This window comes from Nyctereutes procyonoides, unplaced genomic scaffold (assembly GCF_905146905.1).
Source record: "Nyctereutes procyonoides isolate TBG_1078 unplaced genomic scaffold, NYPRO_anot_genome, whole genome shotgun sequence".
In the NCBI taxonomy this organism is placed as follows: Eukaryota; Metazoa; Chordata; class Mammalia; order Carnivora; family Canidae; genus Nyctereutes; species Nyctereutes procyonoides.
The window spans coordinates 59452442-59475981 of NW_026575140.1; the positions used below are offsets into that span (position 1 = coordinate 59452442).

Consider the following 23540-nt stretch of genomic DNA (forward strand, 5'->3'; position numbering starts at 1 on the left):
GCTGGGTTTGAAGCCAGGGCAATTTGTATTTTGGGACCTGCAGTTCTTGCTTTGGTAAGGCACGTTACTGGGGAAGAGCCTTAGCTGCAGGAAGCATTCACTGTACTTTCATGCCTTTCTCTTCCTGCCTGACATCACCCTCCAGTGAAGGACTACCAGCTGGTCCAGAAAGGACAGGAATGCAGCAGCTCTCAGGCCCAGCTGAGCCAGTACTCCCAGCACTTTGCCTTTATCGCCAGTCACCTTCTGCAGACCAGTATGGACAGCCAATGTCCCGAGGCAGTAGAAGCAACATGGGTCCTGTCTCTGGCCCTGAAAGGACTGTATAAAACACTAAAGGTAATGGTGACTTTCCAGTTACTAGTGAATTGCTGTGATTTAGTGTCTGTGGGGCATTTACTGCAAGGAAGTGCCATCTAATTTCGGTGGGTGGTTAGCCAAAGAATCACGATTATTTTTGGGAATGCTTGGGGTCTTGCACAAGGATAATTTTAGGGAAGAAACAGAATTTTCCCAGTATCAGTTCTTAGTATTTTTTTAGTACTGTTTCATGGAACCAAGTATTTGCCTGATGGGCATGGCACCATGGCAGATGGGCAGAAACTGGAGAGAATAGTTTCCCACTTCCCTTGGGGCCATCATAGGGCAAGGAGAAGAGAGCCAGGGGACCAGCCTTCCGTGGAACCCGTAGCCATAGGCTTGGTGGTTGGGGTGGAAGGAGCAGATACGTCAGGAGCCAGGGGTGGGGGGTAGCTGGTGTCAGACAAGAAGCCCCTGCTTGTGGGAACGTGGGTTTACTGGTACCTGAGGGGCCTGACAAAGGAAGGGATCACCTTTAGGAGGATCTTCCCCTCAGAAGTTGCCGTGAGAGAAGAGTTTCATTTTAACAGCTTTGGGTCCCTGGACATGGGCAGAACTGCCCAGAAGGCCACAGAAGGGCTTGGCAACACAAAGTCAGCATGGATGGGGTCTGGCTCTGGCCCAGTTCTGAGCACGTGTTGAGGGCTCTGAGGCTCTGCAGCTGCTATTTGTTGCCTCCACGGCATTTATCACAACCTGCTTTGTTTTAGTTAGTTTGTTTAAGATCTTATTTATTAGAGAGAGGGAGAGGCAGAGGGAGAAGCAGACTCCCCACTGAGCAGGGAGCCCAATGCGGGTCTCAATCCAGGCACCCCTTTTATTAGTTGTTTGATTATGGTAGGAAAGAGAAAATAAATGCCCTGAGGGCACAAACTATTTCTTTGAATCTGTTTTGATACATATTTGTTGAGCAACAAGAGCCAAGTGGAGCTGTGTGGCACTGACCTCAAGAGAAGGTGGGCTGACAGTCTAACCTGCCAGGGACACAGCACGGGCCCTGCAAGGTGGTGACATGTGAAGTGGTGGATGAGGAGTCTGGGCAGAGCGACATGTGCAGGGAGAGTGGTTGTCAGCAGCAGGAGGATACCCCCAGGCCTTCAGGACAGAGCAGGGGAGCAGGCAGGGGGTCTGCAGCACCCCGTCTGCCATGAGTCGGAATTTAGGCTTTGTTCCAAAGAACACGGGGAAGCCTTTTGGGAAGGCAGAGCCCGGAGGGGGCCGCTGGTGCAGGATGTGGCTCAAGCCCAGGGTATCCTGGGCTTGCTGACGGGGACGTACTGAGCAGATGGACTCAGGTGAGGGCTGAGTCTCGCCGTTTCATCCTCCTGCCAACTCTGGGATTTCTGCATGCCGTGACCTGGGCCACTCAATGGGACTGGGCTCCTCCCATCCTGCTCATGCTACTTCCCTTGAGGCAGCGGCAGGTGGTGTCCCTTGTGTTTGGCAGGCTCACAGTTTTGAAGAGACCCACACCACCTTCCTTCAGACGGATTTGCTGAAGCTGCTGGTGAAAAAGTGCAGCAAAGGGACTGGTTTCAGTAAAACGTGGCTCCTCCGGGATCTGGAGGTAAGCGGTGGGTGTGGGTCCTGCTGCTGCACTGCCTGCCACTGACGGGTAGGTCCCTGCGTGGACTGAGTAGCGGGGTGGCCATGGCTAGCACTGCCCTGTGCATGCCATGCTGTGCAGTCCCAGAGCCGAGCCTAGATTTGTGTCCCCTCTTGGAAACAGGGATTCCGACCCCTGCCCTCCCTGTCAGGGGAGAATGAATCTGATGTTTGTTTAGAGAGCACCGGAGGGGAAGTATGTTACGGAAGCGCACGGCCACTCATGGCATCACACTGATGAAGTGTGTCCTTGAATTATCATTTCCCTTTGTCCCTAACTCTGAATTTGTCCTCGGTCATGTTTATTTTATGAAGGATTTAAGTCAATAATTTTTACCTTCTCACAGTTCCTCCTGGGCCTCAGATTTTTCTCTGTGGCATTACTGAGGTTCTTTGTGGTTCTGTGCACTGAGGGGCAGCCACAGGTCCAAGAAAGGCTGCTGTGCAGGTGGAGGTCCATCAGCCGCGCTCCATCACACACAGGCTGAGTGCCAAGAGCCTGCACTCTGGCGCCACGAGAAGGTTTGCTTAGGTCTCAGGAAACTGCTGAAGTGTTATAATGCAAAACCTGGAGAGCATCAGAGGAAACATTTTAAAACGAAATTTTTTTATGACTCAAGTAATAGAACCACAGTGCAGAAAATTTGAAATCTGGAAAAGAAAGGAAAACTTCAAATTCTGCCCCACAAACAGCCTTTGTTAATATTTTATGTATTGCCTTATTCTGGTTGTTTCCATCTGTGTCCCTGTCACACGCATAGACGCAGGTTAAACAGTGCATGGCACTGAGACGCAGTGAGCGCGTGTGGTGGCCACTTCCCTGAATCACCAGGGTAATGGCTGCAAGTGATACATGAAGGTGGATTTCAGCTTCATTGACCATAGCACGTTTTACGTAATTCCTAAAAGGTGAGTTACTGGCTAGGTCAGAGGCAGGAGACATTGTCATAGTTCCTTATATTTCATTAACAAAGTGCATTCTAAAAGTAAGCCCAGTTGACGTCAGCAGCAAAGTTAGTAAACGATCCCTCGTGGTTTCAGTAGGTATTTTTTTGATTTCAGGTAAATTGAACATGTTTTGTTTTGTTTTATTAATTTTACATTGTCTTGGGAATTGCTGTATCTTTTACAAAGTTAGGGCAAATATTTTGTACCATCTGAGGGTCAGAGATCTGCATGACGTCCTCACTCATGGGACCACCACACCCCTGCCCTGCCCATTTCCCATCTGCAGATCCTGTCCATCATGCTGTACTCCTCCAAGAAGGAGAGCCACACCTCAGCTGAACACACAGCCCTGGAGCGAGATGAGAGAGGAGACCAAGAGGAGGAGGTAGATGGCACAGTCAGCAGCCCTGGTGAGCCAGACCAAAAGAAGCTAGACCCTCTGGAGAGCCTGGACGAGCCCACCAGAATATGTTTCTTGGTGAGTTCTGGGGCTGAGGTGTGGACGGAGGGGGACTCCGAGGGATGGATTCTTTGCTCCCTTTGTGTGAAAATGCCTCAGTCTGACGTGCTGAGAGGTCACTTCCTGAAGACTCAGTCTGAATCGTGCAGAATTGATACAGAAGAAAGAAGCTCTTGCAACAGTAGTTTTTAGGCTTTTTGGGTCTAAAAGCTTTAAATATCTGTCCTGTGAAATAAGCACCTGCAGTTTTGCTCATACTTTGCAGCCCTTCCAGGCATGGTGTCCCCTCGTGGCTTCTGAGTTGCATTTTCTTATTTATGTTCCCTGGGGATATGCTCTTCCCTGCACATTCAGTGACTGCTGGGAGAGTCAGAGAGTGTGGGGTGGGGATGGAAAAAGCAAGTATAGTTACTCAGAAACCAGAAGGAAGCACCTCTTTGGACTCAGGTGCCAGTTGTCAAAGTTCAGTACGTGGCAACTGCGAAGCAGTGAGCAGTGGGCGCATTGCGGTGGGTGGCAGCTGTTGCATGTGATGGCCTCGTATTTCCATGCTTTACGTTTTCCTGTGAATTTCTAGTAGCAGAGCAGATCCTACAGTCCAAGTTTTAGAGCTTATAACTTTATTTGCTTTAAGTGACCACATGATACTCAGTAATTATAGCCCGTGGTAACTTTGGAAAACCGTTTTACCCGGTTTGAGTTCAGAGGATAAGGATGCCCTGAAGCAGTTTTTTGGGTTTTTTTTTTTAAGATTTTTTATTTATCCATGAGAGACACAGAGAGAGAGAGAGGCAGAGACACAGGCAGAGGGAGAGGCAGGCCCCATGCAGGGAGCCCGATGTGGGACTCGATCCCGGGACTCCAGGATCACGCCCTGGGCTGAAGACAGGTGCCAAACCGCTGAGCCACCCAGGTGTCCCACCTGAAGCAGTTTTAAATCATCTCTCGTACTTCCTCCCATGGCCTTCAGATGGCACACGATGCGCTCAATGCTCCTCTGCACATCCTCCGGGCCATCTACGAGCTGCAGATGAAAAGGACGGATTCTTTCTTCCTGGAGGTTCAGAAGAGGTGAGGGAGCCGTGGTGCAGCTGACACGGGGATGGGAGGACACAGAGGGCAGGGCCGTGATGGATTCCTGCCAGCAAGCTCTGGGCCACATCCCCTGCGAGGCCAACATGTGGAACTGGTTCATGGCTTCGTGAAGTGCCGTGGAAGCCCACCCCACCATGTTGGCTGCGTCCTCTCTGTGCTATGCTGTGTGTCCCTCCTGGGTGCAGGCTGATGCCAGGCTCCCTGCATTGTTGCCCCGGGCAGGGTGCTGTGTGTTTACCCCTGCACGGTGTTTCCATGGGTTTTCCCTAAGGCTTATTGTAAAGTTAGTAATGCTGCCTTTCTCTTGGTCAGGAAGCTTAGCTTGGAACTGCTGCTTGGGCTCTGCTCCCAAATGTGTGTGGAATTTTACCTGTCTGCAACAATTTCCCCCTCTGTCCTGTCACATCCTACTTTTGACTTCTTATTCTTACATTCAATTCCAATTTAGTTTTTCTTTTGTGTTATTTTATATTTCTATTTTCTTGTATTTCTTAAATGTTGCCTCAAGTCCTCTACAAAATGAGACAGGGTCCAGTCTAAGCTGCTGTAACTAAGCAACCCCCAGATATGGGGTCCAGGAAGATAGAACTGGTTTTCCCCCTCGTGGCATCCAGGGTGGGTAGGCGGATGTGCCCCGTGCAGTGGCCCTGTGCCCCAGGGGTATTGCTCTCCTGTGCGTCATCACATGGCTCACCTATACCCACCTGCATTCCAGCCCAGAGGAAGGGGGGGAGGTAGAAGGGTGCACCCCCCACCCAGCTGCTTGAGGATAGGCTCCTCCTGTGGCAAGAACCTACTGGCATTACCCTGGATAGTTGAAGAGGGGCTGAGGACCCTGTCACAGCTGGGCGGTTGTGTGTCTTGCTAAAAGTTCTGGGGACTTTGTTTACAAGATAAGGGAGCATGGATCCTGAGGGATGGTTCATGTCTCCTACCAGCAGGATGTATAAGGATGTCTGCATGTGAGAGGCAGTGAGTGCCTGAGTCTAGATGGCGGAACGTGGGGGCAATGCTGTGATTGCAGAATACCAGGAGAGCAGCTCTGACTGCTGTGGCCTGAACTCCTGGTGTCCTGTGTGTATGAACCCAGCCCTGTGCCCTTCTCTCCAGGTTTGATGGGGATGAGCTCACCACAGATGAGAGGATTCGCACCCTGGCTCAGAGATGGCAGCCCAGTAGGGGCCTGAGACTGGAGGAACAGAGCACCAAAGCCGTGGATACAGACATGATCATCTTACCGTGTTTGGTACGTTGCCTCTGCCTTTGGTGTCTGCCCCTGCCTTGCCTGGTGGTGAGGGCGCAGGCCATGGTAACGGGGGTCTTTGGGTTTGCAGTCCCGGCCTGCCCGCTGTGACCAGGCCACGGCCGAATCCAACCCCGTGACCCAGAAGCTGATCTCCAGCACCGAGAGTGAATTGCAGCATAGCTATGCCAAACAGCGGCGCAGCAAGAGCACCGCCCTCCTGCACAAGGAGCTGAATGGCAAGAGCAAGCGGGCCATCCGGGAGTACCTGTTCCGTGTGAACGAGGCAACAGCTGTCCTGTATGCCCGCCATGTGCTGGCATCCTTGCTCGCCGAGTGGCCGGGGCATGTACCGGTGAGCGAGGACACCCTGGACCTCAGCGGCCCTGCCCACATGACCTACATCTTGGACATGTTCATGCAGCTGGAGGAGAAGCACCAGTGGGAGAAGGTGATTGTGAAGCAGGCTGGGCTAGGCCCTCGCCCTCTCTGCTCACCCTCTGCCCCCACTTCCCACACTTGAACAGGTCCCCCGGTGAGGACCCTCCTAGAGGGAGGTGACCCGTGTGGCTTTGTGACAGCTGTGGTGCAGCAGACGCGGGGTCGGGGGCAGGGGGCTCATGGCTGGGCTCTTGCAAGTCCTGGCCCAGAGCTGAGTTCACGGCCTGATGCAGACTAGGTGTGGGGAGAGAACCTTCCATCACTGTCCCATGGAGCCTGGCTTTGCACCCTCCCTAGCCCATCTCTTGTCATACCATGCCAAGCCCAGGCCACGGGGTGAGTTATGGCTGAGGGCCTATTCCCATGGTCCAGGAAGCCACCAGGGCCGTCTGCCCCAGGGTACTTGCACCTGTTGTACTGTAAGCTGTCGGAGGCCCCCAGCCTCTGGAAGGCAAGTGTGGTCCGTAGTCTAACCCCACACTCCAGGTCTCAGCGTCTAGGCCTCTGGTTCTGGTCTCGTTCTTAACGTCAAATCTTCAGTGTCGTCTTTGAGAGCAGTCCCAGGGCTAGCGAGGCTTCCTGGGGTGAACACACCCAGAGGGGCCACGTGGAACCATACGGCCTGGTCTGGGCGGGGTACTCCGTGGGCACCACCTCCAGCTGAGCTGGGAAGTTTTGTCAGCACCTTCCCAGCTTCTGAGCACAGAAAACCTGTATCACATCACTGCCACCCCATCATCCCCCTCGTCGTGGCAGCTGCACATGCCACACGCCCTCCCCCTGTCTCACACAGGCTCAAGCATGGCCTACGGGAAGGTTCCTCAGGAAGTGAGCGTTCCTTGTCTTCCCTGACTTGCCCATCTCAGAACCCAGAGACTCGTTGTCTCAGTCCCTGAGCGGAGATCGCAGTCCCTGGGGTCCTGGCAGCAGCGCCTCTCATTGGAGGTGCCGGAGAGCAGCATGGCCTCCCCCGGAGTCCCCACTTCCACATGCTGCAGCATGTGTGCACTTAGACTGTGATTATTTCTCCGTGCATCCCCGTGCTTGGCTCAGGACTCTTACGGACCCGGGACCCCCTCTGAGCGGCCCTGTTGGTTCCCTCAGAGCTCCCACAGAGTGTTTCCAGGAGGCACGGAGTGTCCTGGTCCCCAGTAAGGGGCGACTGAGGGAGCTGGCTCAGAGGTGGGGCCAGGGCCCAGGGTGAAGCCAGCCCCTCTGGATGGGCCTTGGGTTGAAATGGACACCTCTTCCTTCCTGCCTCCTGTCCCCCAGATCCTGCGGAAGGTGCTTCAGGGCTGCCGAGGGAGCATGCTGGGGACCATGGCCCTGGCCGCCTGCCAGTTCATGGAGGAGCCGGGGATGGAGGTGCAAGTGAGAGAGTCAAAGCACCCATATAACAACAACACCAGCTTTGAGGTATGGCCTGCACACGTGGCTGGCAGGCCCGACCGTGAGGGTCGCCAGGGATTCATCATCGTCCACAGTGGCCGTTCCCCTCGGGCAGCCCTGGCCGAGAAGGGGCTCCCATAGTGTGAGCTGCAGTCTGCCTCCCCAGCCCGGTCTTCCGACCCTGTTTTCATAGGAAACAAGGGCCTCTGGGCCTGGGGGAGGTCACTTTTCCTGCAGCAGTGTCCTTGCAGGGAACTCTTGGCACCTTCAACAGGGAGACTGAGTGTGGGCCCAGGAACCTGGCTGGCTGCACCTCGGGGTCCCCTGCCCTCCATCTCATGGCCAGCGCGTTCCCCGTCCGCCTTCACTTACAGTTACAGGATGCGGCCGGAGACAGGCCATCAGGATTGACAGTGTTCTTGTGTCCCCTCCCCAGGATAAAGTCCACATCCCTGGTGCAATCTACCTCTCGATCAAATTTGACTCACAGTGTAGCACAGAGGAGGGCTGTGACGAGCTAGCCATGTCCAGCAGTAGCGACTTCCAGCAGGATCGACACACTTTCAGTGGGTCTCAGCAGAAATGGAAGGATTTTGAGCTTCCAGGTAGTAAAGGAGCACTCGGTCTTCTGGGCTCTTAGTATCAGTACCAAGGAGAGGGGTGTTGTGGGGGGTCACACAGGGTCAGCCCTTTTCATCAGGAGCACGTCACTTGCATTCCCTGTTGCTGCAGTGTCCTGAGCTGTTTCTGTTTCTTTGTGACCCAGGGGATACTCTATACTACCGCTTCACCTCTGACATGAGCAACACGGAGTGGGGTTACAAGTTCACTGTGACAGCCGGACACCTGGGCCGATTCCAGACAGGTGTGTGCTCTGTTCTCTCCTTTGTGTGGCCTTCGCGCCAGGGACCCTCCATGTGTGCAGGTGCTGCAGTGTCCCTGGTCTTAGCGTCACAGCAGGTGCTTTCCTCCGAGACTTGCACTCATGTCCTGCACTCATAAACATAAATGGATACAAGAGCCACCTGTTCCCCGGGGTCCTACAGACACGCTTTTTCTCTTAGAATTTGCAGGGCACAGGGATCCCTGGGTGGCTCGGTGGTTTAGCCGCCTGCCTTTGGCCCAGGGCACAATCCTGGAGTCCCGGGATCAAGTCCCACGTCGGGCTTCTGGCATGGAGCCTGCTTCTCCCTCTGCCTGTGTCTCTGCCTCTCTCTTTCTCTCTGTGTGTCTATCATGAATAAATAAATAAAATCTTTAAAAAAAAAAAAAAGAAAAGAATTTGCAGGGCATTTTGCAAAAAGGGAAAACTGAAAATGGTGTTCCTGTGTTGCTTTTATGAAAGGCATAATTTTAGGCAAAATTTAAATGATCATGGTTGTTTTATTATATTTTTATATTTATTAAAACTTAAGCAGCTAATATTTTAAAAATAACTGTGTTTTGTGGGTGTGGGCCAGGCTTCGAGATTTTGAAGCAGATGTTGTCAGAAGAAAGAGTTGTGCCACACCTCCCACTGGCCAAAATTTGGGAGTGGCTGGTGGGGGTGGCTTGTCGCCAGACTGGTCATCAACGATTGAAAGCCATCCACCTGCTTCTGAGGATTGTGCAATGCTGCACCCACAGGTGAGCCGATGTGCATGGGTCGTTTTCAGGGAGTTTGCACTGTAAGCCCCTCCTCCCACACTGGGACTTGCGTTTCTCTCTCAGTGGAGTCTGATGAAAAGACATTTCTAATTTTAATATCTTGCAGTTCATCAGTCTTTTCTCTTACATTGTAGTGCTTTTGTTGTGTTGTGTTTAGGAAATTTTTGCCGTTTTCCATCTTGGGGTCATGAAGATATTTCCTGAGTTCTTGAAGCTTAATTGCTTTTTCTTTCACATCCCTGCCCCTCCCCATCTGTTCCTCACCCCAGCCCCTCCTCTTCTCCTCGCCCCCAGCCCCTACCAACCTCCCATGTCTACGAGTTTGTTTATCTGGTTGGTTCTGGTTTCCACATATATGTGAGGTCACAGGGTTTGTCTTTCTCTGGTTTATTCCACTGAGCACAATGCCCTCATGGTCCATCGGTATCACAAATGGCAGGGTCTCCTACACTCAGATGTTCACAGTAGCCGATGTGTGGAAACAAACGGAGTGCCCATCGGTGCAAGAGTGGAGAACACAAATGTGGTGCATGTACATACCCACGGAAGGAGAGTTACTTGTGCTCCCATCGGCACAGCGAGATCTCGGGGTTTTGATTTGCATATCCTTGATGATGAGACATGTACAGCATCTGTCTTTCCATGAGTCTGTTGGTCATCTACATGTCTTCTGTGACAAGATGTCTGCTTAGGTCCTGTGTGGCCATTTTTCAATTAGGTTATTTGGGTTCTTTTGAAATTGAGTTGTACAAATTCCTTGTATATTTTGGATATTAACCCCTCGCCTGGTTTGTGGTTTATGTAGCTCCTCCATTCCATAGGCTGCCTTTTCATGTGTCGCTGGTCTCCTTTGCTGGGCAGCTTTTTTGTTTGATATGGTCCCACTTTTTTATTACTGCTTTCGGTGTCAAATTCGGAAAATCATTGCCAAGACAAACATCAAGGAGCTTACTCCTTATGTTTTCTTGTAGGTGTTGTACAGCTGGAGTTCTCACATTCAACTCTTTAGTCTGCTTTGAGTTGGTTTTGTGTGTGGTGTAAGAGACGGGGCCAGCCTCGTGCTTGTGCATGTGGCCGTCCCATGTTTCCAACACATTTGTTGACGAGACTGTCCTTTCCTCATTGCACATTTTTGGCACTTTAGTCAAATATTAATTGTATATGTTTGGGTTATTTCTTAGCTCTCTGTCCTGTACATCAGTCTTTATGCCTGTTTTTATTCCAATACCATCCTATTCTGATTACTATTGCTCTGTATTATAGTTTAAGATCGGTAAGTGCAATGCCTCCAGCTTCGTTCTTTTTCAATACTGATTTGTTTATTCAAGGTCTTCTGTAGTTTGATATGAATTTAGGATTGTTTTTCCTATTTTTGTGGAAATGCCATTGAGATTTTGATAGGGGCTGCATGGAATCTGTACATTGCTTTGGGCAGCATGAACATTTTAACAGTATTCCTGGGGTCCTGGAACACAAATTGTTCCCTACACTTATTTGTGTCTTCAGTTTCTTTCATCAATGTTTACAGTGTTCGTTGTACAGATTGTTTACTTCCTGTGTTAAAATTTATTTCTAAGTATTTTATTCTTTTTTATCTTACTGTAAATTGGTTTGTTTCCTTGCTTTCTCTTTCTGATGGCTCGTTAGTGTATAGAAACGCAACTGATGTTCTGTATTGATTTTGTGTCCTGTAACTTTACTGAGTTTAGTAGTTTTAACAGTGTTTCTGTGGCATCTTTGGTGTTTTCTGTGTAGAATGTCGTCTGCAAACAGACAGTTGCACATCTTCTTTCCAATGTAGATATAGATACCTTTTGTTTCTCTTTCTGGCTCGATTGCTCTGGTTAGAGCCTCTGGGACTTTGTATTGTTCCTAATGCACGTGTTGTTGTCTGTGCATGACATACGTATACACACAACTCTTCACCTGATGGGATTTTGTTTGATCCTTGAGAAGACTGAGTCCCCTGCTCCACCGCCATTATGTGTCAGCTCCTCTGCAGGCCTCCACTGCTCAGGTCTGATGATGTTCCACAGGTTTCTGTGGAGAGGCCCACACAACATTCCGTGAGAGTTATTTCTAGGTAGTTAATGGTTTTGATGCCATTGCAGTTAATGTTTTAGGATTCTTTTTTTTTTTTTTTAGAATTCTTCTTTTTGTTTTTGCTCGTATATAATTAAGTTTTGTGTATTTCCTTTGTGTGCAATGACCATGCTCTGTTTATTGACTCTAAGAGGTTTTGTATAGAATGTTCAGAGCACAATCCTGTTGTCTCAAGCCCCACAAATCATAATGGGTTTTAGGTTTTCCTCTTGGTCCTTGGAAACCTTTTTTTTTTTTTTTTTTGGCCTGTTTGCATGAGCCAGGGTCTCCCATAGAGTGTTGAATAGATGTGGGGATTAAAGACATTGTTCTTCATTGCAGACAGCGGTGTTGGCAGCTGTGCCACATGCGTTGTCCACACTCGCACCCTGGCCTGTCAGGGGTCAGTCTTTCTCTCTAGCATTTCTTTTCTTAATAGAGAATGTGAGCTGGCGGTGGGGTGGGGTGGGGGGCAGAGGAGAGAGAGTGTTAAGCAGACGCCCAGCACAGAGTCCAATGTGGGGGGGGGCTTGACCTCACGACCTCAAGATCATGAACTGAGCTGAAATCAAGAGTCAGATGCTTAAATGACTGGGCCCCCCAGGCACTCTCCCCCCAGCATTTTTAAGGCACACAGACACAGGGTGCCAGTCAGTGGAGTGATGATGTCTGAGTAACAGGTCGTCTTCAGGGATAGGATGGGGCCATAAGCAAGTCAGGAGGCGCCGTCTGTGTGTGTGCAGGCTGGCAGGGGGAAGGAGAGAGCCAGCGGGGTGGCTGTTGGTGCTGCCATGTCCTGCAGTGAGAACTGTCTGGTTGAGTGATGGATTGGAAACTGTCATCAGGCGCTGGGCCCTTCCTGGCTGCATTGTAGGTGCACTCCTGCTACATGCAGACCTTCCTCAGCCCCTGGGGTGGGCGGATAGACGGATGGACAGACGGACGGATGGAAGTGGGGTGGGCTGCACAGTTGCATCGGCCTTGCTCCCTGAGCACTTTCCTACAGCTGTTGAGCTGTCCCTTTGCATCAGGCCAGGTTTTCCCATTGCTCTGCTTTAGGAAGACTGGCTTCTCCAGGAGGAAGGGATTGGCTCTGAGAGTAGGTGTACAAAAGGTCACACACCACAGAAAAGGCAAAATTTAAGGTGATACATGCATAAAGTCGTGTAGCGAGGCCCAGGGTATTATTTGCGTCGTAACTTTTCTTCTCTGAAGGGTGTTGAAGTGGAATTAAAAGCACGTTCTGAGCCGAACGTGTCAGCGAGTCTCAGCAGAGACCCAGGGAATGGTGAAGGGCTCTGGCCCAGGCAACCTCTTCAGCACATTTCTTGAGTTTGTGAGCCTAAGATTGTGATAACGGTTGTCACTGCCATGTGAATGTCTTGTGGTCTGATTGTTGAAGCAGTGAGCATTGCAGAAAGTCTAGGAAATCGACTGGGATAAGCGCGGAGAATGTGTTGGGTGGATTGCGTTTATCACGGTCACAGCACTGTGTGTACAGCTGGGTTTTCATTTTTTAGTGTTATTTTGTATGTATAGTTTTATGTGTTGCTTTTTTCCCTGTTACCATTATTCTCAGGATTTTCCCACCATCAGTGGAAGCTCTTCACAGCAACCGTTGAGATGGTTTCTGTGCCTGCTGCAGGGTCCCTGCTTCCTGGAGCCCCCGTGGGGGTTCTGCTCCTTTCCTCTCTGCTGCTAGTAAATATTTTTAGCCATTTTGGGGGAAGGTCATGACTTTACTAGATGTGGGGGGAGCCCATCCCTGGCGTCTGTCTCACGTCTGGCCCCGCTCCCCACAGCGACCTCTGTGACCTTGCGCTGCTAAAGCCCCTGTGGCAGCTCTTCACCCACATGGAGTACAGCCTGTTCGAGGACGTGACCTCACCTGGCATCCTCCTCCCCCTGCACCGTGCCCTCACTGAGCTCTTCTTCGTCACCGAGAACCGCGCCCAGGTGAGGGTTCCGCCGGTGCTACCTCCACCACCCGGCTGGGCAGGTGTGGCCTGTAGCCACAGATCCCTGCTCTGCCCGACCCCCAGGAACGCTGCCTGCTTGGTCAGGCCTAAATCCCATGGGGGAAGAACTGCCTTGGCTCAGTCCTTACCAGGAGTGTGTTCTAGAAAATGAAATGAGGGGCTCTCCTGGTTCTCCCTCCCCGATCATAGGCGGCTCACTAAATGTGAGACACGAGAGGCCTTTCAGAGTTCTCTGGCTTACCCCCCAGTGTCCACATGAGGAAGGAGCCCCTGCCTGGTCCCCCCGTGCGTGAGTCAGGGCAGAGTCCCCAGAACCAGGCCTCCGGCTCCTCCTGGTCCAGCCCCTTCTACAGCCCTCGAGTGAGGTGCCTGGCATCACCGGGCGAGACTGTGTGCTTTTGGGTTGGTGTCCGCTGGGTGCTGCTCGCTGCCTCTGCCCCTGTGCCCCTCCCCAGGAGCTCGGCTTGCTGCAGGAGTATCTGCTGGCCTTGACCACGGACGACCACCTTCTCCGCTGCGCGGCACAGGTACTGTCTCTCCGCCAGAGCTGGCCACCCCATCACCACGTCCCCCGGGGTCTGCATGGGGCTCTGTCCCCACCCGGTTGCCTCCTGGTGTCCGAGAGCACTTGGCCCATTTATCAGCATTGTTCATGTGAGGTCGTGGCTTGGAGGATGCTAGCAAGGATTGGTGTCTTTGAAACCGAAACAACCAGTGCCTTAAATTAACAGCGTGCTGAGGTTCCCTCAGGGTTCGGGGTCAGGTTCCCCTGGTAGGAAAACTCCCGACTGTCTGGTCCCACTCTGCTGAGTTACTGAGCATCCTAAAAAGCTTTTGCTTATGTGTGTTTTATGTATTGATCATATGCCGCTAGACGTTAAACTAGACTTTAAGTTTAGAAATTAAAACTGAAACATTCGTTAGTTCATTGTAAGAAATAGTGTACTCATTCCATGTTAATAGTAACATTCTGTGAGAAACAGCTATATTTTTCAAAATAAAATCGTTCCTGAGGAGGGTAGTGGTCATTCCATCCGTCCTGGCAGAAGGCCTCCAACTGGCGCCTTGCCATTGTCCCGGCACGCACAGGCCTCTGGGAATGTCCCCACATGCTTGAGAGCCTGCAGGTGGCAAGGGCAGAATCAGGTCTCAGCATCGCTGTGACGGTTGCCACCACATAGACACCCCTTGACTGTCAGAGAGCTTGTGGTCCCACTCTCCTGGGCACCTGTGGGGACACTGAGGCTCCAACAGGAGTTTGCCCAGGGTCACGCGGGAGCAGGCCCATTCGGCCCGGGGGGAGGCTCTGGGTGCCTGCTTGGAAGCAGGAATCCGCATCAACTAGGAGGTCCTGAGCCCTGTGGGCAGAGGAAGGTCTCTCTCCTCCCCACAGTGCCCCCGACCCCTCGTTTCAGGGCTCAGGATGCGCAGCCAGAGTTTGAGGTTCAACCATATGGCACGGGGAGCCTGTGCCACACGAGCCTGTGGGCCCCTCCCACCCATCTGGCCCCTGGCCGGCCTCCGGCCCTCACTCTGACCCCCAGCCTGTCCGTGGTGCTGGACGTGCTCTGCCTGTCTCCCTGCCGCCCTCTGCTCCTGCCATGCTGGGCTGGTCCTCCAGGCCCACTGAGGCCCCAGCGTTGCCCTCCCTCCTCGGAGCAGTGATAATATTTCCACCCTATGTTCACAGAGAGAGAATTTGTCTCTGTCTCTGGGCTGCTGCTCTGGGTGAGGGGAACCACTTGGGGCTCGTGTTTGCCTTGCTCCCTAGACATGAGTGCTCTGCTGAGGGTCCTGTCCAGGCCACACCTCATGAGTGAGTAGACACGTGGTTCTTGACGTTGGCAGTGACCCTTTGTCCCTCCACAGGCCCTGCAGAACGTCGCTGCTATCAGCCTGGCCATCAACTACCCAAACAAGGCGACCCGCCTCTGGAACGTTGAGTGTTAGCCCTGGAATGGCACACATGCAACTAGCTGCTCAGCCCCAGGACTTGAGAGCAGACATCTGAACTCCTTCAGGAAGAGGCTGTGACGTCCGTGCCCGGCTTCCCCTCGTTCCCACTTGCACTCCACCTCCAAGAATGCACCGCATCACCATCTAGCCTCCTGCAGACGGCACAGTGCGTGAGGACGGCCAGCCAGACAGAGCCCTTGAGAAAGGAGACCTACCTTCGCCAGGGTCGGTTCCAGTGGAAGCCACAGCCCAGAAGGATCTGAAAGAAGCCTGTGTGGATGGGGTTGTATGTCCATGAGCTGGAGCTGCTGGCCCTGCCCTCACGTCTGCACAGTCTGCCCAGAGCTGCCTTCTCACCAGGACCCCAGCGGCCCCTGCTTGGCCTGGGAGCTCTTCTGCGCTTTCTTGAGACTGGGTGTCCAGACCAAAGCTGCTGCGAGCTTGTCCTGGCCTCCCCCTGGTCCCCAAGTATGCACCTGGCTGTTGCGCAATGTCCTCGGTGAGATCAAGAACCTGTGGACATGCCAGCAGGCCGCCCACGTGCATTGCTCACACACCGGCTCCCAGCATGCCTGCATTTAGCTGTTTTAACATATTTCAATTTCCACCTGATGTTTTTAGAACAACTGTTCGACTGCCTTGCGAGGCCTCAAGGGGCGCCCAAAGGATTGGTCATTCAGAGGACACACTGTTCATGTGAAAGCTTCTATACGTAAAGACTTGAAGTGTTATCCGATGAGAACTTATTTTAGAAGTGAAAAAAAAAAAACAACACAAAAAAAATATATGATTTTATTTCTTCTCCATGGTCATAGTCACACACCGCATTGCCTCTGGGAGCGCTTGCTTGTTTGGCTGTGACGAGGCAGTAACTGCATTAGTTCTAGTGAATGCTGTTTCCTGTTCTCCTAATGATCGCAGAATGATGACTCTCTTTCCAAAGCCGTGTTTCGGGGAGCGAGAGGGGCCATGGCCACGCCTTAGTGGCACTTGGCGTGGATAGCACCTGAGCCAGCAGCCAGTGCAGGATGGCGTCTGGGCCCAGGGAAGGCCTCTTGTAGCCAGGGCCACGCTGAGCAGGTTAGCACCACCGTGGCCTCCAAAACTCCCTTTGCAGGGTCTGGGTGGGAAGGCTTCCCTGCGGAAGTGCTTTCTGGGTCAGGAGTCTGAGGGGCGGCCCCCTAGCCCTGGAGTTTGGCTCCCAGCCCACCTGTCCTGTGAGGGGCCCAGGGGAGGAGCAGAGGGCAGGCCCTGAAACACTGTGCAGAGGCCCGAGGCCTGGGCCCATGGTGTTGGGTGCTTTCACCCTGCTGTACCCCTGGGGAAGCCCCATGTTCTCTGGGGGCCCCGGCTCCCACACAGGGGGCCTGGGAGACGAGACAGTACATTCCCCAACTGGCCTCCTGCCATCCGCGCTCATGACCAGGCTGGCTGACCGAGCCAGGACAGGTGGGCGGCAGGGTCACAGCTCTCAGGGCGTCACTACCGCCTTTGCCGGCTGTCTTCCCGTCAGGAGGCTGAATTATAGAGAGGCCGGCCTCCGCGCAGCTGCTCTCTGCTCTCACCCCTGTCCTTCTGGCCACTCTGGCCCCACTTTGCTCAGAGCCCCCCAGCTTCCGCTTTGCTCAGCTGCCACTCTACCCTGCACCCCGCCCCCACCTCTGCTCCCTGCATCCACGGGCCCACAGTGTCTAGAGCAGTGGACGCCAAGACTGGTCAAGACCAAGCCGCCAGGTAGGAGACAGCGGTGTCGTGGAAACATGTGCCTGATAAAGCGATTCTGACCCCAATCCTGTATATTGTAACATGGACACTGCTCCCAGTGGGAGGGGTGACTTATTTTCATCATCGTTTTTAATTTGTTTTCTTACGGGTTTACGATTTTGAATTTTTCTTATTTGTTTGAAAGAAAGAATTTTGATTATATCAAGCTGAGCACGTTCAGCCTGTAAAAAAGATGTTAAGTTGTGGGTAAAATATACAAATGAAGAGAAATATATTGTACAAATTCTATATATAAAAATGCAACTGCGTGTGTGTTTTTTTCCCCCTCCTTTCCTGTCCTGTTCCTCTGCCTCTGTGAGGACCCTACTTGGAGCATCTGCAAGGCCCAGAAGGATGGAATTGCTGGAATCGGGGTAGGCTGGACCAGAAGGGTCTTAGCTCCAGGCGGCAACTCCTCTACAAGGCTGAGCCAGGACTGGTGCCGCATGGCAGTCAAAGTCCATGCTCACCTCCGTGTCACGCCTGCACTGCGGCTGCTTGGAGGTTTGCACACACTGGTGTCCGCGGGTCAGCCCCTCCAGCCAGACACGCGCCCCCCCCCCCCCAGTGCCTCGCACAGCTCTCAGGGCTGCCGTGCTTCTGCCTCTCAGTGCGGGACTGACATCTGCCTGTCTTTGGGTCTTGGCTTCCTCATCCTTCTGGCTCCCTGGGTCTCTGCTGTACAGTGCACGGCTGTCCCTTCTTGGCCACCTCCCTGGACCTGAAGGCTGGCTTGGGTGAGTTAGGAGAGACATTTAGGGGGAGCTGGCCATCTCTGAGCATCAAGACACCTTGCCTCCAGCTGGGAGCATCCAACACATCACCCTGGAGCCCGGGACAGCCTTCCAGGGACTGGGGGCAGCGGCTGAGACCCAGACTCCACCCTCACCATCTCTCAGGCCAGGAGAGTCTCTGTGGCATCCCTCTGCACGCTTCTTACTCACCGAGTCCCTCTGCCCCGAGTACTCGGACCAGAGGCCATCTGAGCCGTGCGCTGTGGGGGACAGAGAACAGGAGTACAAGGGGAGCGAGAGGACACGGGAGTGGGAGGAGTGGGAGGACACGGGAGTGGGAACATGGAGAGTGGGAGGACTGGAGAGAAGGAGAACAGGGAGCAGGAGGACTCGGAGCATGAAGACATGGAGAGCGGGAGGACTCGGGGAGTGGGAACATCGAGAGCAGGAGCACACGGGAGCGAGAGGACTCGGGGAGTGGGAGGACTAGAGAGCAGGAGGACACGGAGGATACGGGGAGCAGGAGTGAGAGGACTCGAGCAGGGGGACACGGAGAGGGAGGATACAGGGAGCGGGAGCACAGAGCAGGAGGACACGGGGAGTGGGAGGACATGGAGAGCGGGAGGACTTGGGGAGCGGGAGCTTGGAGAGCGGGAGAATTCGGGGAGCGGCAGGACACGTGGAGCGGGAGCAGAAGGAGTGGAACCCTTAAAGGGCATGTGATCTTGACTTTATTACCTAAACTCTGTTATCTGAATTTTCTCATCTTTAAAAGGGAGATAATAATTGTCAGTTACCATGTATTCCATGCAAAAGCACCCAGCACAGTCCTAGCATAGAATATATTTTCAATAAATGTTGGAAACAGGAAAAAAGACTCCAGCAGAACTTCAGTTGATCTCAGATCCTCGGGAGGAGCGGAGGATGTGTTCCCCGCCCCGCCCCCCTCTAAGTAGGGACTCATGTGCTGGACGAGCTTTGGGGTGGGGGGAGGCAGCTCACGTGACTCTACACTTGAAATCCTCCAGAACAGGGGATCCCTGGGTGACTCAGCGGTTTAGCGTCTGCCTTTGGCCCAGGGCGTGATCCTGGAGTCCCAGGATCGAGTTCCCCATTGGGCTCCTGGCATGGAGCCTGCTTCTCCCTCTGCCTGTCTCTCTCTCTCTCTCTCTCTCTCTCTCTCTCTCTCTCTCTCTCCCTCCTCTATCGTAAATAAATAAATCTTTAAAAACAAAAATCCTCCAGAACAAAACCTAGGAATTTGGTAGCAAGTCGTGTTATCTTTGTTATTTTCCTGAGCATAAAGCCCAAGGTTTCTACCATCTCAGAGTATCCAGAGCAAGTGGTCTCAAGAAGCTAACTCCTCAACCACGGTTTAGATTGTGTTTGTCATTAGTCATCAGCAAAACCAGTTCCCAGGATATTTTCCAAAGAAGTCATTTCAGCTCAGCCTTGTCCGTGCTGCCGGGCGCTCCAAGGTTTGATCATCCATGGGACCGGAGCGGTCCCGCACAGCAGTGGGGGGATTCACACTCCACACCTGGCACTTGGTCAGCTTCTAAGGTCTTTCCTGAGGAAAAGCATTTGTAATACCTGATTACCTTGCCTGAACTTCAGCAACTGCAGCAAAGACTCATCCGGTTCCTGTTAAAGGATGGATAATATCCAGGACCCATCAAACATCTGGAATATTGTAAATAACACTTTTGAATAAATGAAAGAAAACATTCCAGGTCAAGTTATTTCTGTTTAGAACTTATGTTGCTTTCGAATTTTTCCAGTGTTTGAAGAACACCCTCAGTACTAGTATTTCAACAGCACCATCTTTTGAAAACGTCTGGATCATGGGATCAATAAAAAATAAATTTGAGGGCAGCCCAGGTGGCTCAGCGGTTCAGCCCAGGATGTGATCCTGGAGACCCAGGATCAAGTCCCACATCAGGTTCCCTGCATGGAGCCTGCTTCTCCCTCTGCCTGTGTCTCTGCCTCTCTTTCAGTGTCTCTCATGAATAAATAAAATCTTTAAAAAAAAAAAAAAAAAGAAAGAAAGAAATTTGAAAAATCAGGATCAAATGTATCAAGTAGTCTGAATATAAAGAGACAAAAAAAATCAATTTACAATGTTTCTATCCCACACAAAAAGGATTTGTCGAATCTGATGAGGCTGCCTCTCAACCTATTTCCCTATGTTTTCTTAATTGTTCTGTTTTTCTTTCATAGAAATATTACCATAATCTTAGTTTAATAACAGTTATTATCATTAAAATACAATTCTTTTTTAGAGTCACTGGGGTAGGTGCTGTGACAATTTAAAAAAAAAAAAGGTTCTTAAGTGGGTCCTGGTCCCAGGGGTACATTAAAAGTAACCATAGGCAAGAATTTAAATCAGTTTTGAAGACTTTCCCAAGGAAAATAATTTTTTGGTAGATCTTGCCTCTTCAAAATGACTCTGAGCACAGCTATTTCCATCTCCAATCTCTGGATATGACAATAATAGGTTAACATTAGGATTAAAAAAAATCCAGACCAGGAATCTTCATTTACCATGGAATATGTAAGGAATTTTTGTGGGCAGGACGTTTATGAGAGCTGCCAGCAGTTCAGCGCATCATGACTTGCATAGACAAAAAACACCATTCAAAATGCAGACGATGCCTTGAAACAGATTGCTGGAAATTATTGGCCAAAAAGATCTACTCCCCCCTATTTCTAAATATAACTTTATATTCGGTCTATTATTTATGGGATGACACCTTGGGTCTGGATTGTTTTTTTTCAAATGTTGTGACGACTAAGACCTGTTTTGGATATTGCATAGTATACACCAATAGTCCCAATCCTGATGCGGGAACTGTCTCTTTGACCCCATGAGAATAAGCTATGGAGTTTATTAAAATCCAGATTTCTAGGCTGCAACCCCAGAGATTGTGATTCAGCCTCCCATGGGATTCTGATGAGTATGCCCATTTTTGGACTACTGGTCTACACTTTCTACTCTACTAGGGACTGGGAGGCAGGCCAAGGTGAAACTCTGCCACTATAACTGGCCTTGTGGAATCTGAGTCATACAAATCCAGAGTGTAGCTGATGAACATGTCATCTAGATATGGAGGCAGCTGAGAAGATGCCAAGAAACTTCTCCAGAGCTCTTTGGTCAAGATGAGTGGCTACTCCTCTGAGGAGACAGAGGGAACGCATCGCTCCTCAAGCTACAGCAATAGAGTCACCCACTCCAGCTCTTATACCTTGGATACACAGCTTCTCAGGAAGTCACTTTTCTGTAGCTCATGTAATGCTTGTGTCAGCTGATGGGGAAGAAATATTACATATTCCAGGAAGCATGAAATTGCAATGGGGAAGCCTGGAGCTTTGTAATAAATACAAGCAGAAGAAGATAATGACCGCCAAAATGGTTTTTTTTTTTAAAAAAAAGACTATCTTATTAAACTTGTGCTCATGATTGTCTGACTTGTTTTGGTGTATTTTATCATCTACATTCAACATGAAAAAAAAACATGATTTTAAGAAAGTTAAGCCATTTTCCCTCCTTTTCACCTCCCTTAGAGAAAAGATCAAAGACCCCTCAGCCTATAATGACATTTTAAGAATGAGGAATGGTCATCTCCAATCTTTTGCTACACACCCAATAAAAAAGAAGTGCCCAATCTCTTTATTTTTTGGTATATTTTTTTATTGGAGTTCGATTTGCCAACATATAGCATAACACCCAGTGCTCATTCCATCAAGTGCCCTCCTCAGTGCCCATCACCCAGTCACCCCCGCCCCCCCGCCCTCCTCCCCTTCCACCACCCCTTGTTCTTTTCCCAGAGTTAGGGGTTTCTCATGTTCTGTCATGCTCACTGATATTTCCCACTCATTTTCTCTCCTTTCCCCTTTATTCCCTTTCACTACTTTTTATATTCCCCATATGAATGAAACCATGTGATGATTGTCCTTCTCCAATTGACTTACAGAAGTGCCTAATCTCAAGGAATTTACAATATAGGTAAGAAAAAATATATCTAAAATATTGAATTTATATGAGACCCAGGATCAGAAGATTTTAGAGCTGGGTCTTTGTATCTGAATATTACTATCCTATATGCAGTAAAAGACTAAAATGTGGAGTTTGTGCGGGACATCACTCACTCTCTTCCTGTGATTAAGTAGCACACGTTGAGGGGATCCCTGGGTAGCTCAGCGGTTTGGCACCTACCTTTGGCCCAGGGCGCGATCCTGGAGTCCTGGGATCAAGTCTCATGTCCGGCTCCTGGCATGGAGCCTGCTTCTCCCTCCTCCTCCTCCTCCTCCTTCTCTCTCTCTCTCTCTCTCTCTCTCTCTCTCTCTCTCTCTGTGTGTGTGTCTATCATAAATAAATAAATAAATAAATAAATAAATAAATCTATCTTTAAAAAAAAAAAAAGCACAAAGCGTGCTCCTTTTACTGAAACCCTCTGTCTCAGTTGTGTCCATACTAGCCAAAGATTGCACAACACTGCCTCTTCACCTGTAATGTGACTTTTTTGGTTTCTTCCCTTTGGCAGGCCCAAATTTATTTATTTTTTTTTAAGCTATTAACCAGAGATGAAGTCTCCCCTAAGCTGCTCCTCACCAACATTTGCTCTACTATTTGCATTTCCTGACTTGGACTGAAAGGTAAAAATGGTTGTGCATATGGAATCAAGATGTCCCACATTTCGGATCTGAGCCCCAAGGGTCTTAAGACTTACCGTCCCACTCTTTCTGAAACTAGTGCCCAGCAGCTTTCCAGTCTCTCCCTATTCCCCTTTACCATCCTTGTCCCCTGCCCTGGTTTGGGCCTGTCATTGGAATTCTTCCTGTGTGGTCATCAACACTTCCTTCTTTTTTCACAACAAGCAAAAAATACATGTGTAAGTAGTATGGGTGACTTCCCCCGCCTTTGGGAATGCCAAGGAAATGTACATGAAATACCTGGAGAATCACTACATGCTGAAACTCTCAGATCTGAAAGTTCAGGCAAGAAAGCATCAAGACAGGCTGGAATAACTGGGCAAGGAGTCCTGGAAATGGGTGGTAGGGGTGGGTAGGCAGCATTCTAAGCAAATACACAGCACACACCTCCCCAGAGAGGACTCTGCTTTAGGGTGTCTTGCTCCCACTCAGGGGAACGAGGAGATTCCTGGCACCCGAGGCTCCCATGTATCCTGCCATTTAGGACCAGCCTTCCTTAACCATTAAAGTTTAACTGTCCCACGTACCTTCTCTGAAGACTATCATAAGCTAGGGTTAATTTATTTGGCTTTTAAGAAAAGGTGTCAATGCTTAAATAAGACATGGGTTTTAGAGCATTTTACGGTGAGGAAAGGCAAGCACATATCCCAAAAATGTTAGGGAGAAGAACCAAAGGTCCCAAAGCAACACCTAAGTCAAAATCTCTTGACATTTATGTTTTATCTTTAAAGTGAATAAAAAATGTACTTGCTCTGTTTCTCTTCTCACAGATGGATTTGCTCCCCCTTTCATTCTGGTCTTGGCTCAAATACCACCTTCTCAGAGGGGCTTCTCATGGGCCTCTCTGAATAAGATGGTCCCCTTAGCCCTCACGGTTCTCTTTTTAGCCAGCATTCCTTCCTACCATTGATCCAGTTATTATGTCCCACACTGTCTGCAAGCTCCCAGGTAGGACTAGAGCTGTCTATACATTTGCACAAAGTAGTTACTCACTAAATATTTATTAATTGAACGAGTTATACTCTGTGATATGTATGGCTTTCTTTTTAATTAAAAATATCAATGTTGGGGGACACCTGGATGGCTTAGTGGTTTAGTGACTGCCTTCAGCTCAGGGCGTGACC

The 23540-nt window shown here is 50.6% G+C and overlaps 1 protein-coding gene across 3 annotated transcripts in view; it reads left to right on the forward strand.

Annotated features, from left to right (window-relative positions):
• The window catches only part of ZZEF1 (zinc finger ZZ-type and EF-hand domain containing 1), a 103378-nt gene extending 83684 nt beyond the window's left edge, over window positions 1–19694 (forward strand). For 2 of the 3 annotated variants that reach the window (XM_055307200.1, XM_055307201.1), the window contains exons 43-55: window positions 146–339; window positions 1808–1927; window positions 3200–3391; window positions 4344–4444; window positions 5579–5714; window positions 5803–6162; window positions 7425–7568; window positions 7978–8146; window positions 8308–8406; window positions 9002–9167; window positions 13073–13226; window positions 13705–13776; window positions 15119–19694. In XM_055307200.1, the coding sequence (XP_055163175.1) occupies window positions 146–339; window positions 1808–1927; window positions 3200–3391; window positions 4344–4444; window positions 5579–5714; window positions 5803–6162; window positions 7425–7568; window positions 7978–8146; window positions 8308–8406; window positions 9002–9167; window positions 13073–13226; window positions 13705–13776; window positions 15119–15199 (1988 nt within the window). In that variant the 3' untranslated portion in view covers window positions 15200–19694. The other variant, XM_055307202.1, reaches the window with a different exon arrangement.
• Window positions 19695–23540: the final 3846 nt, after the last annotated feature.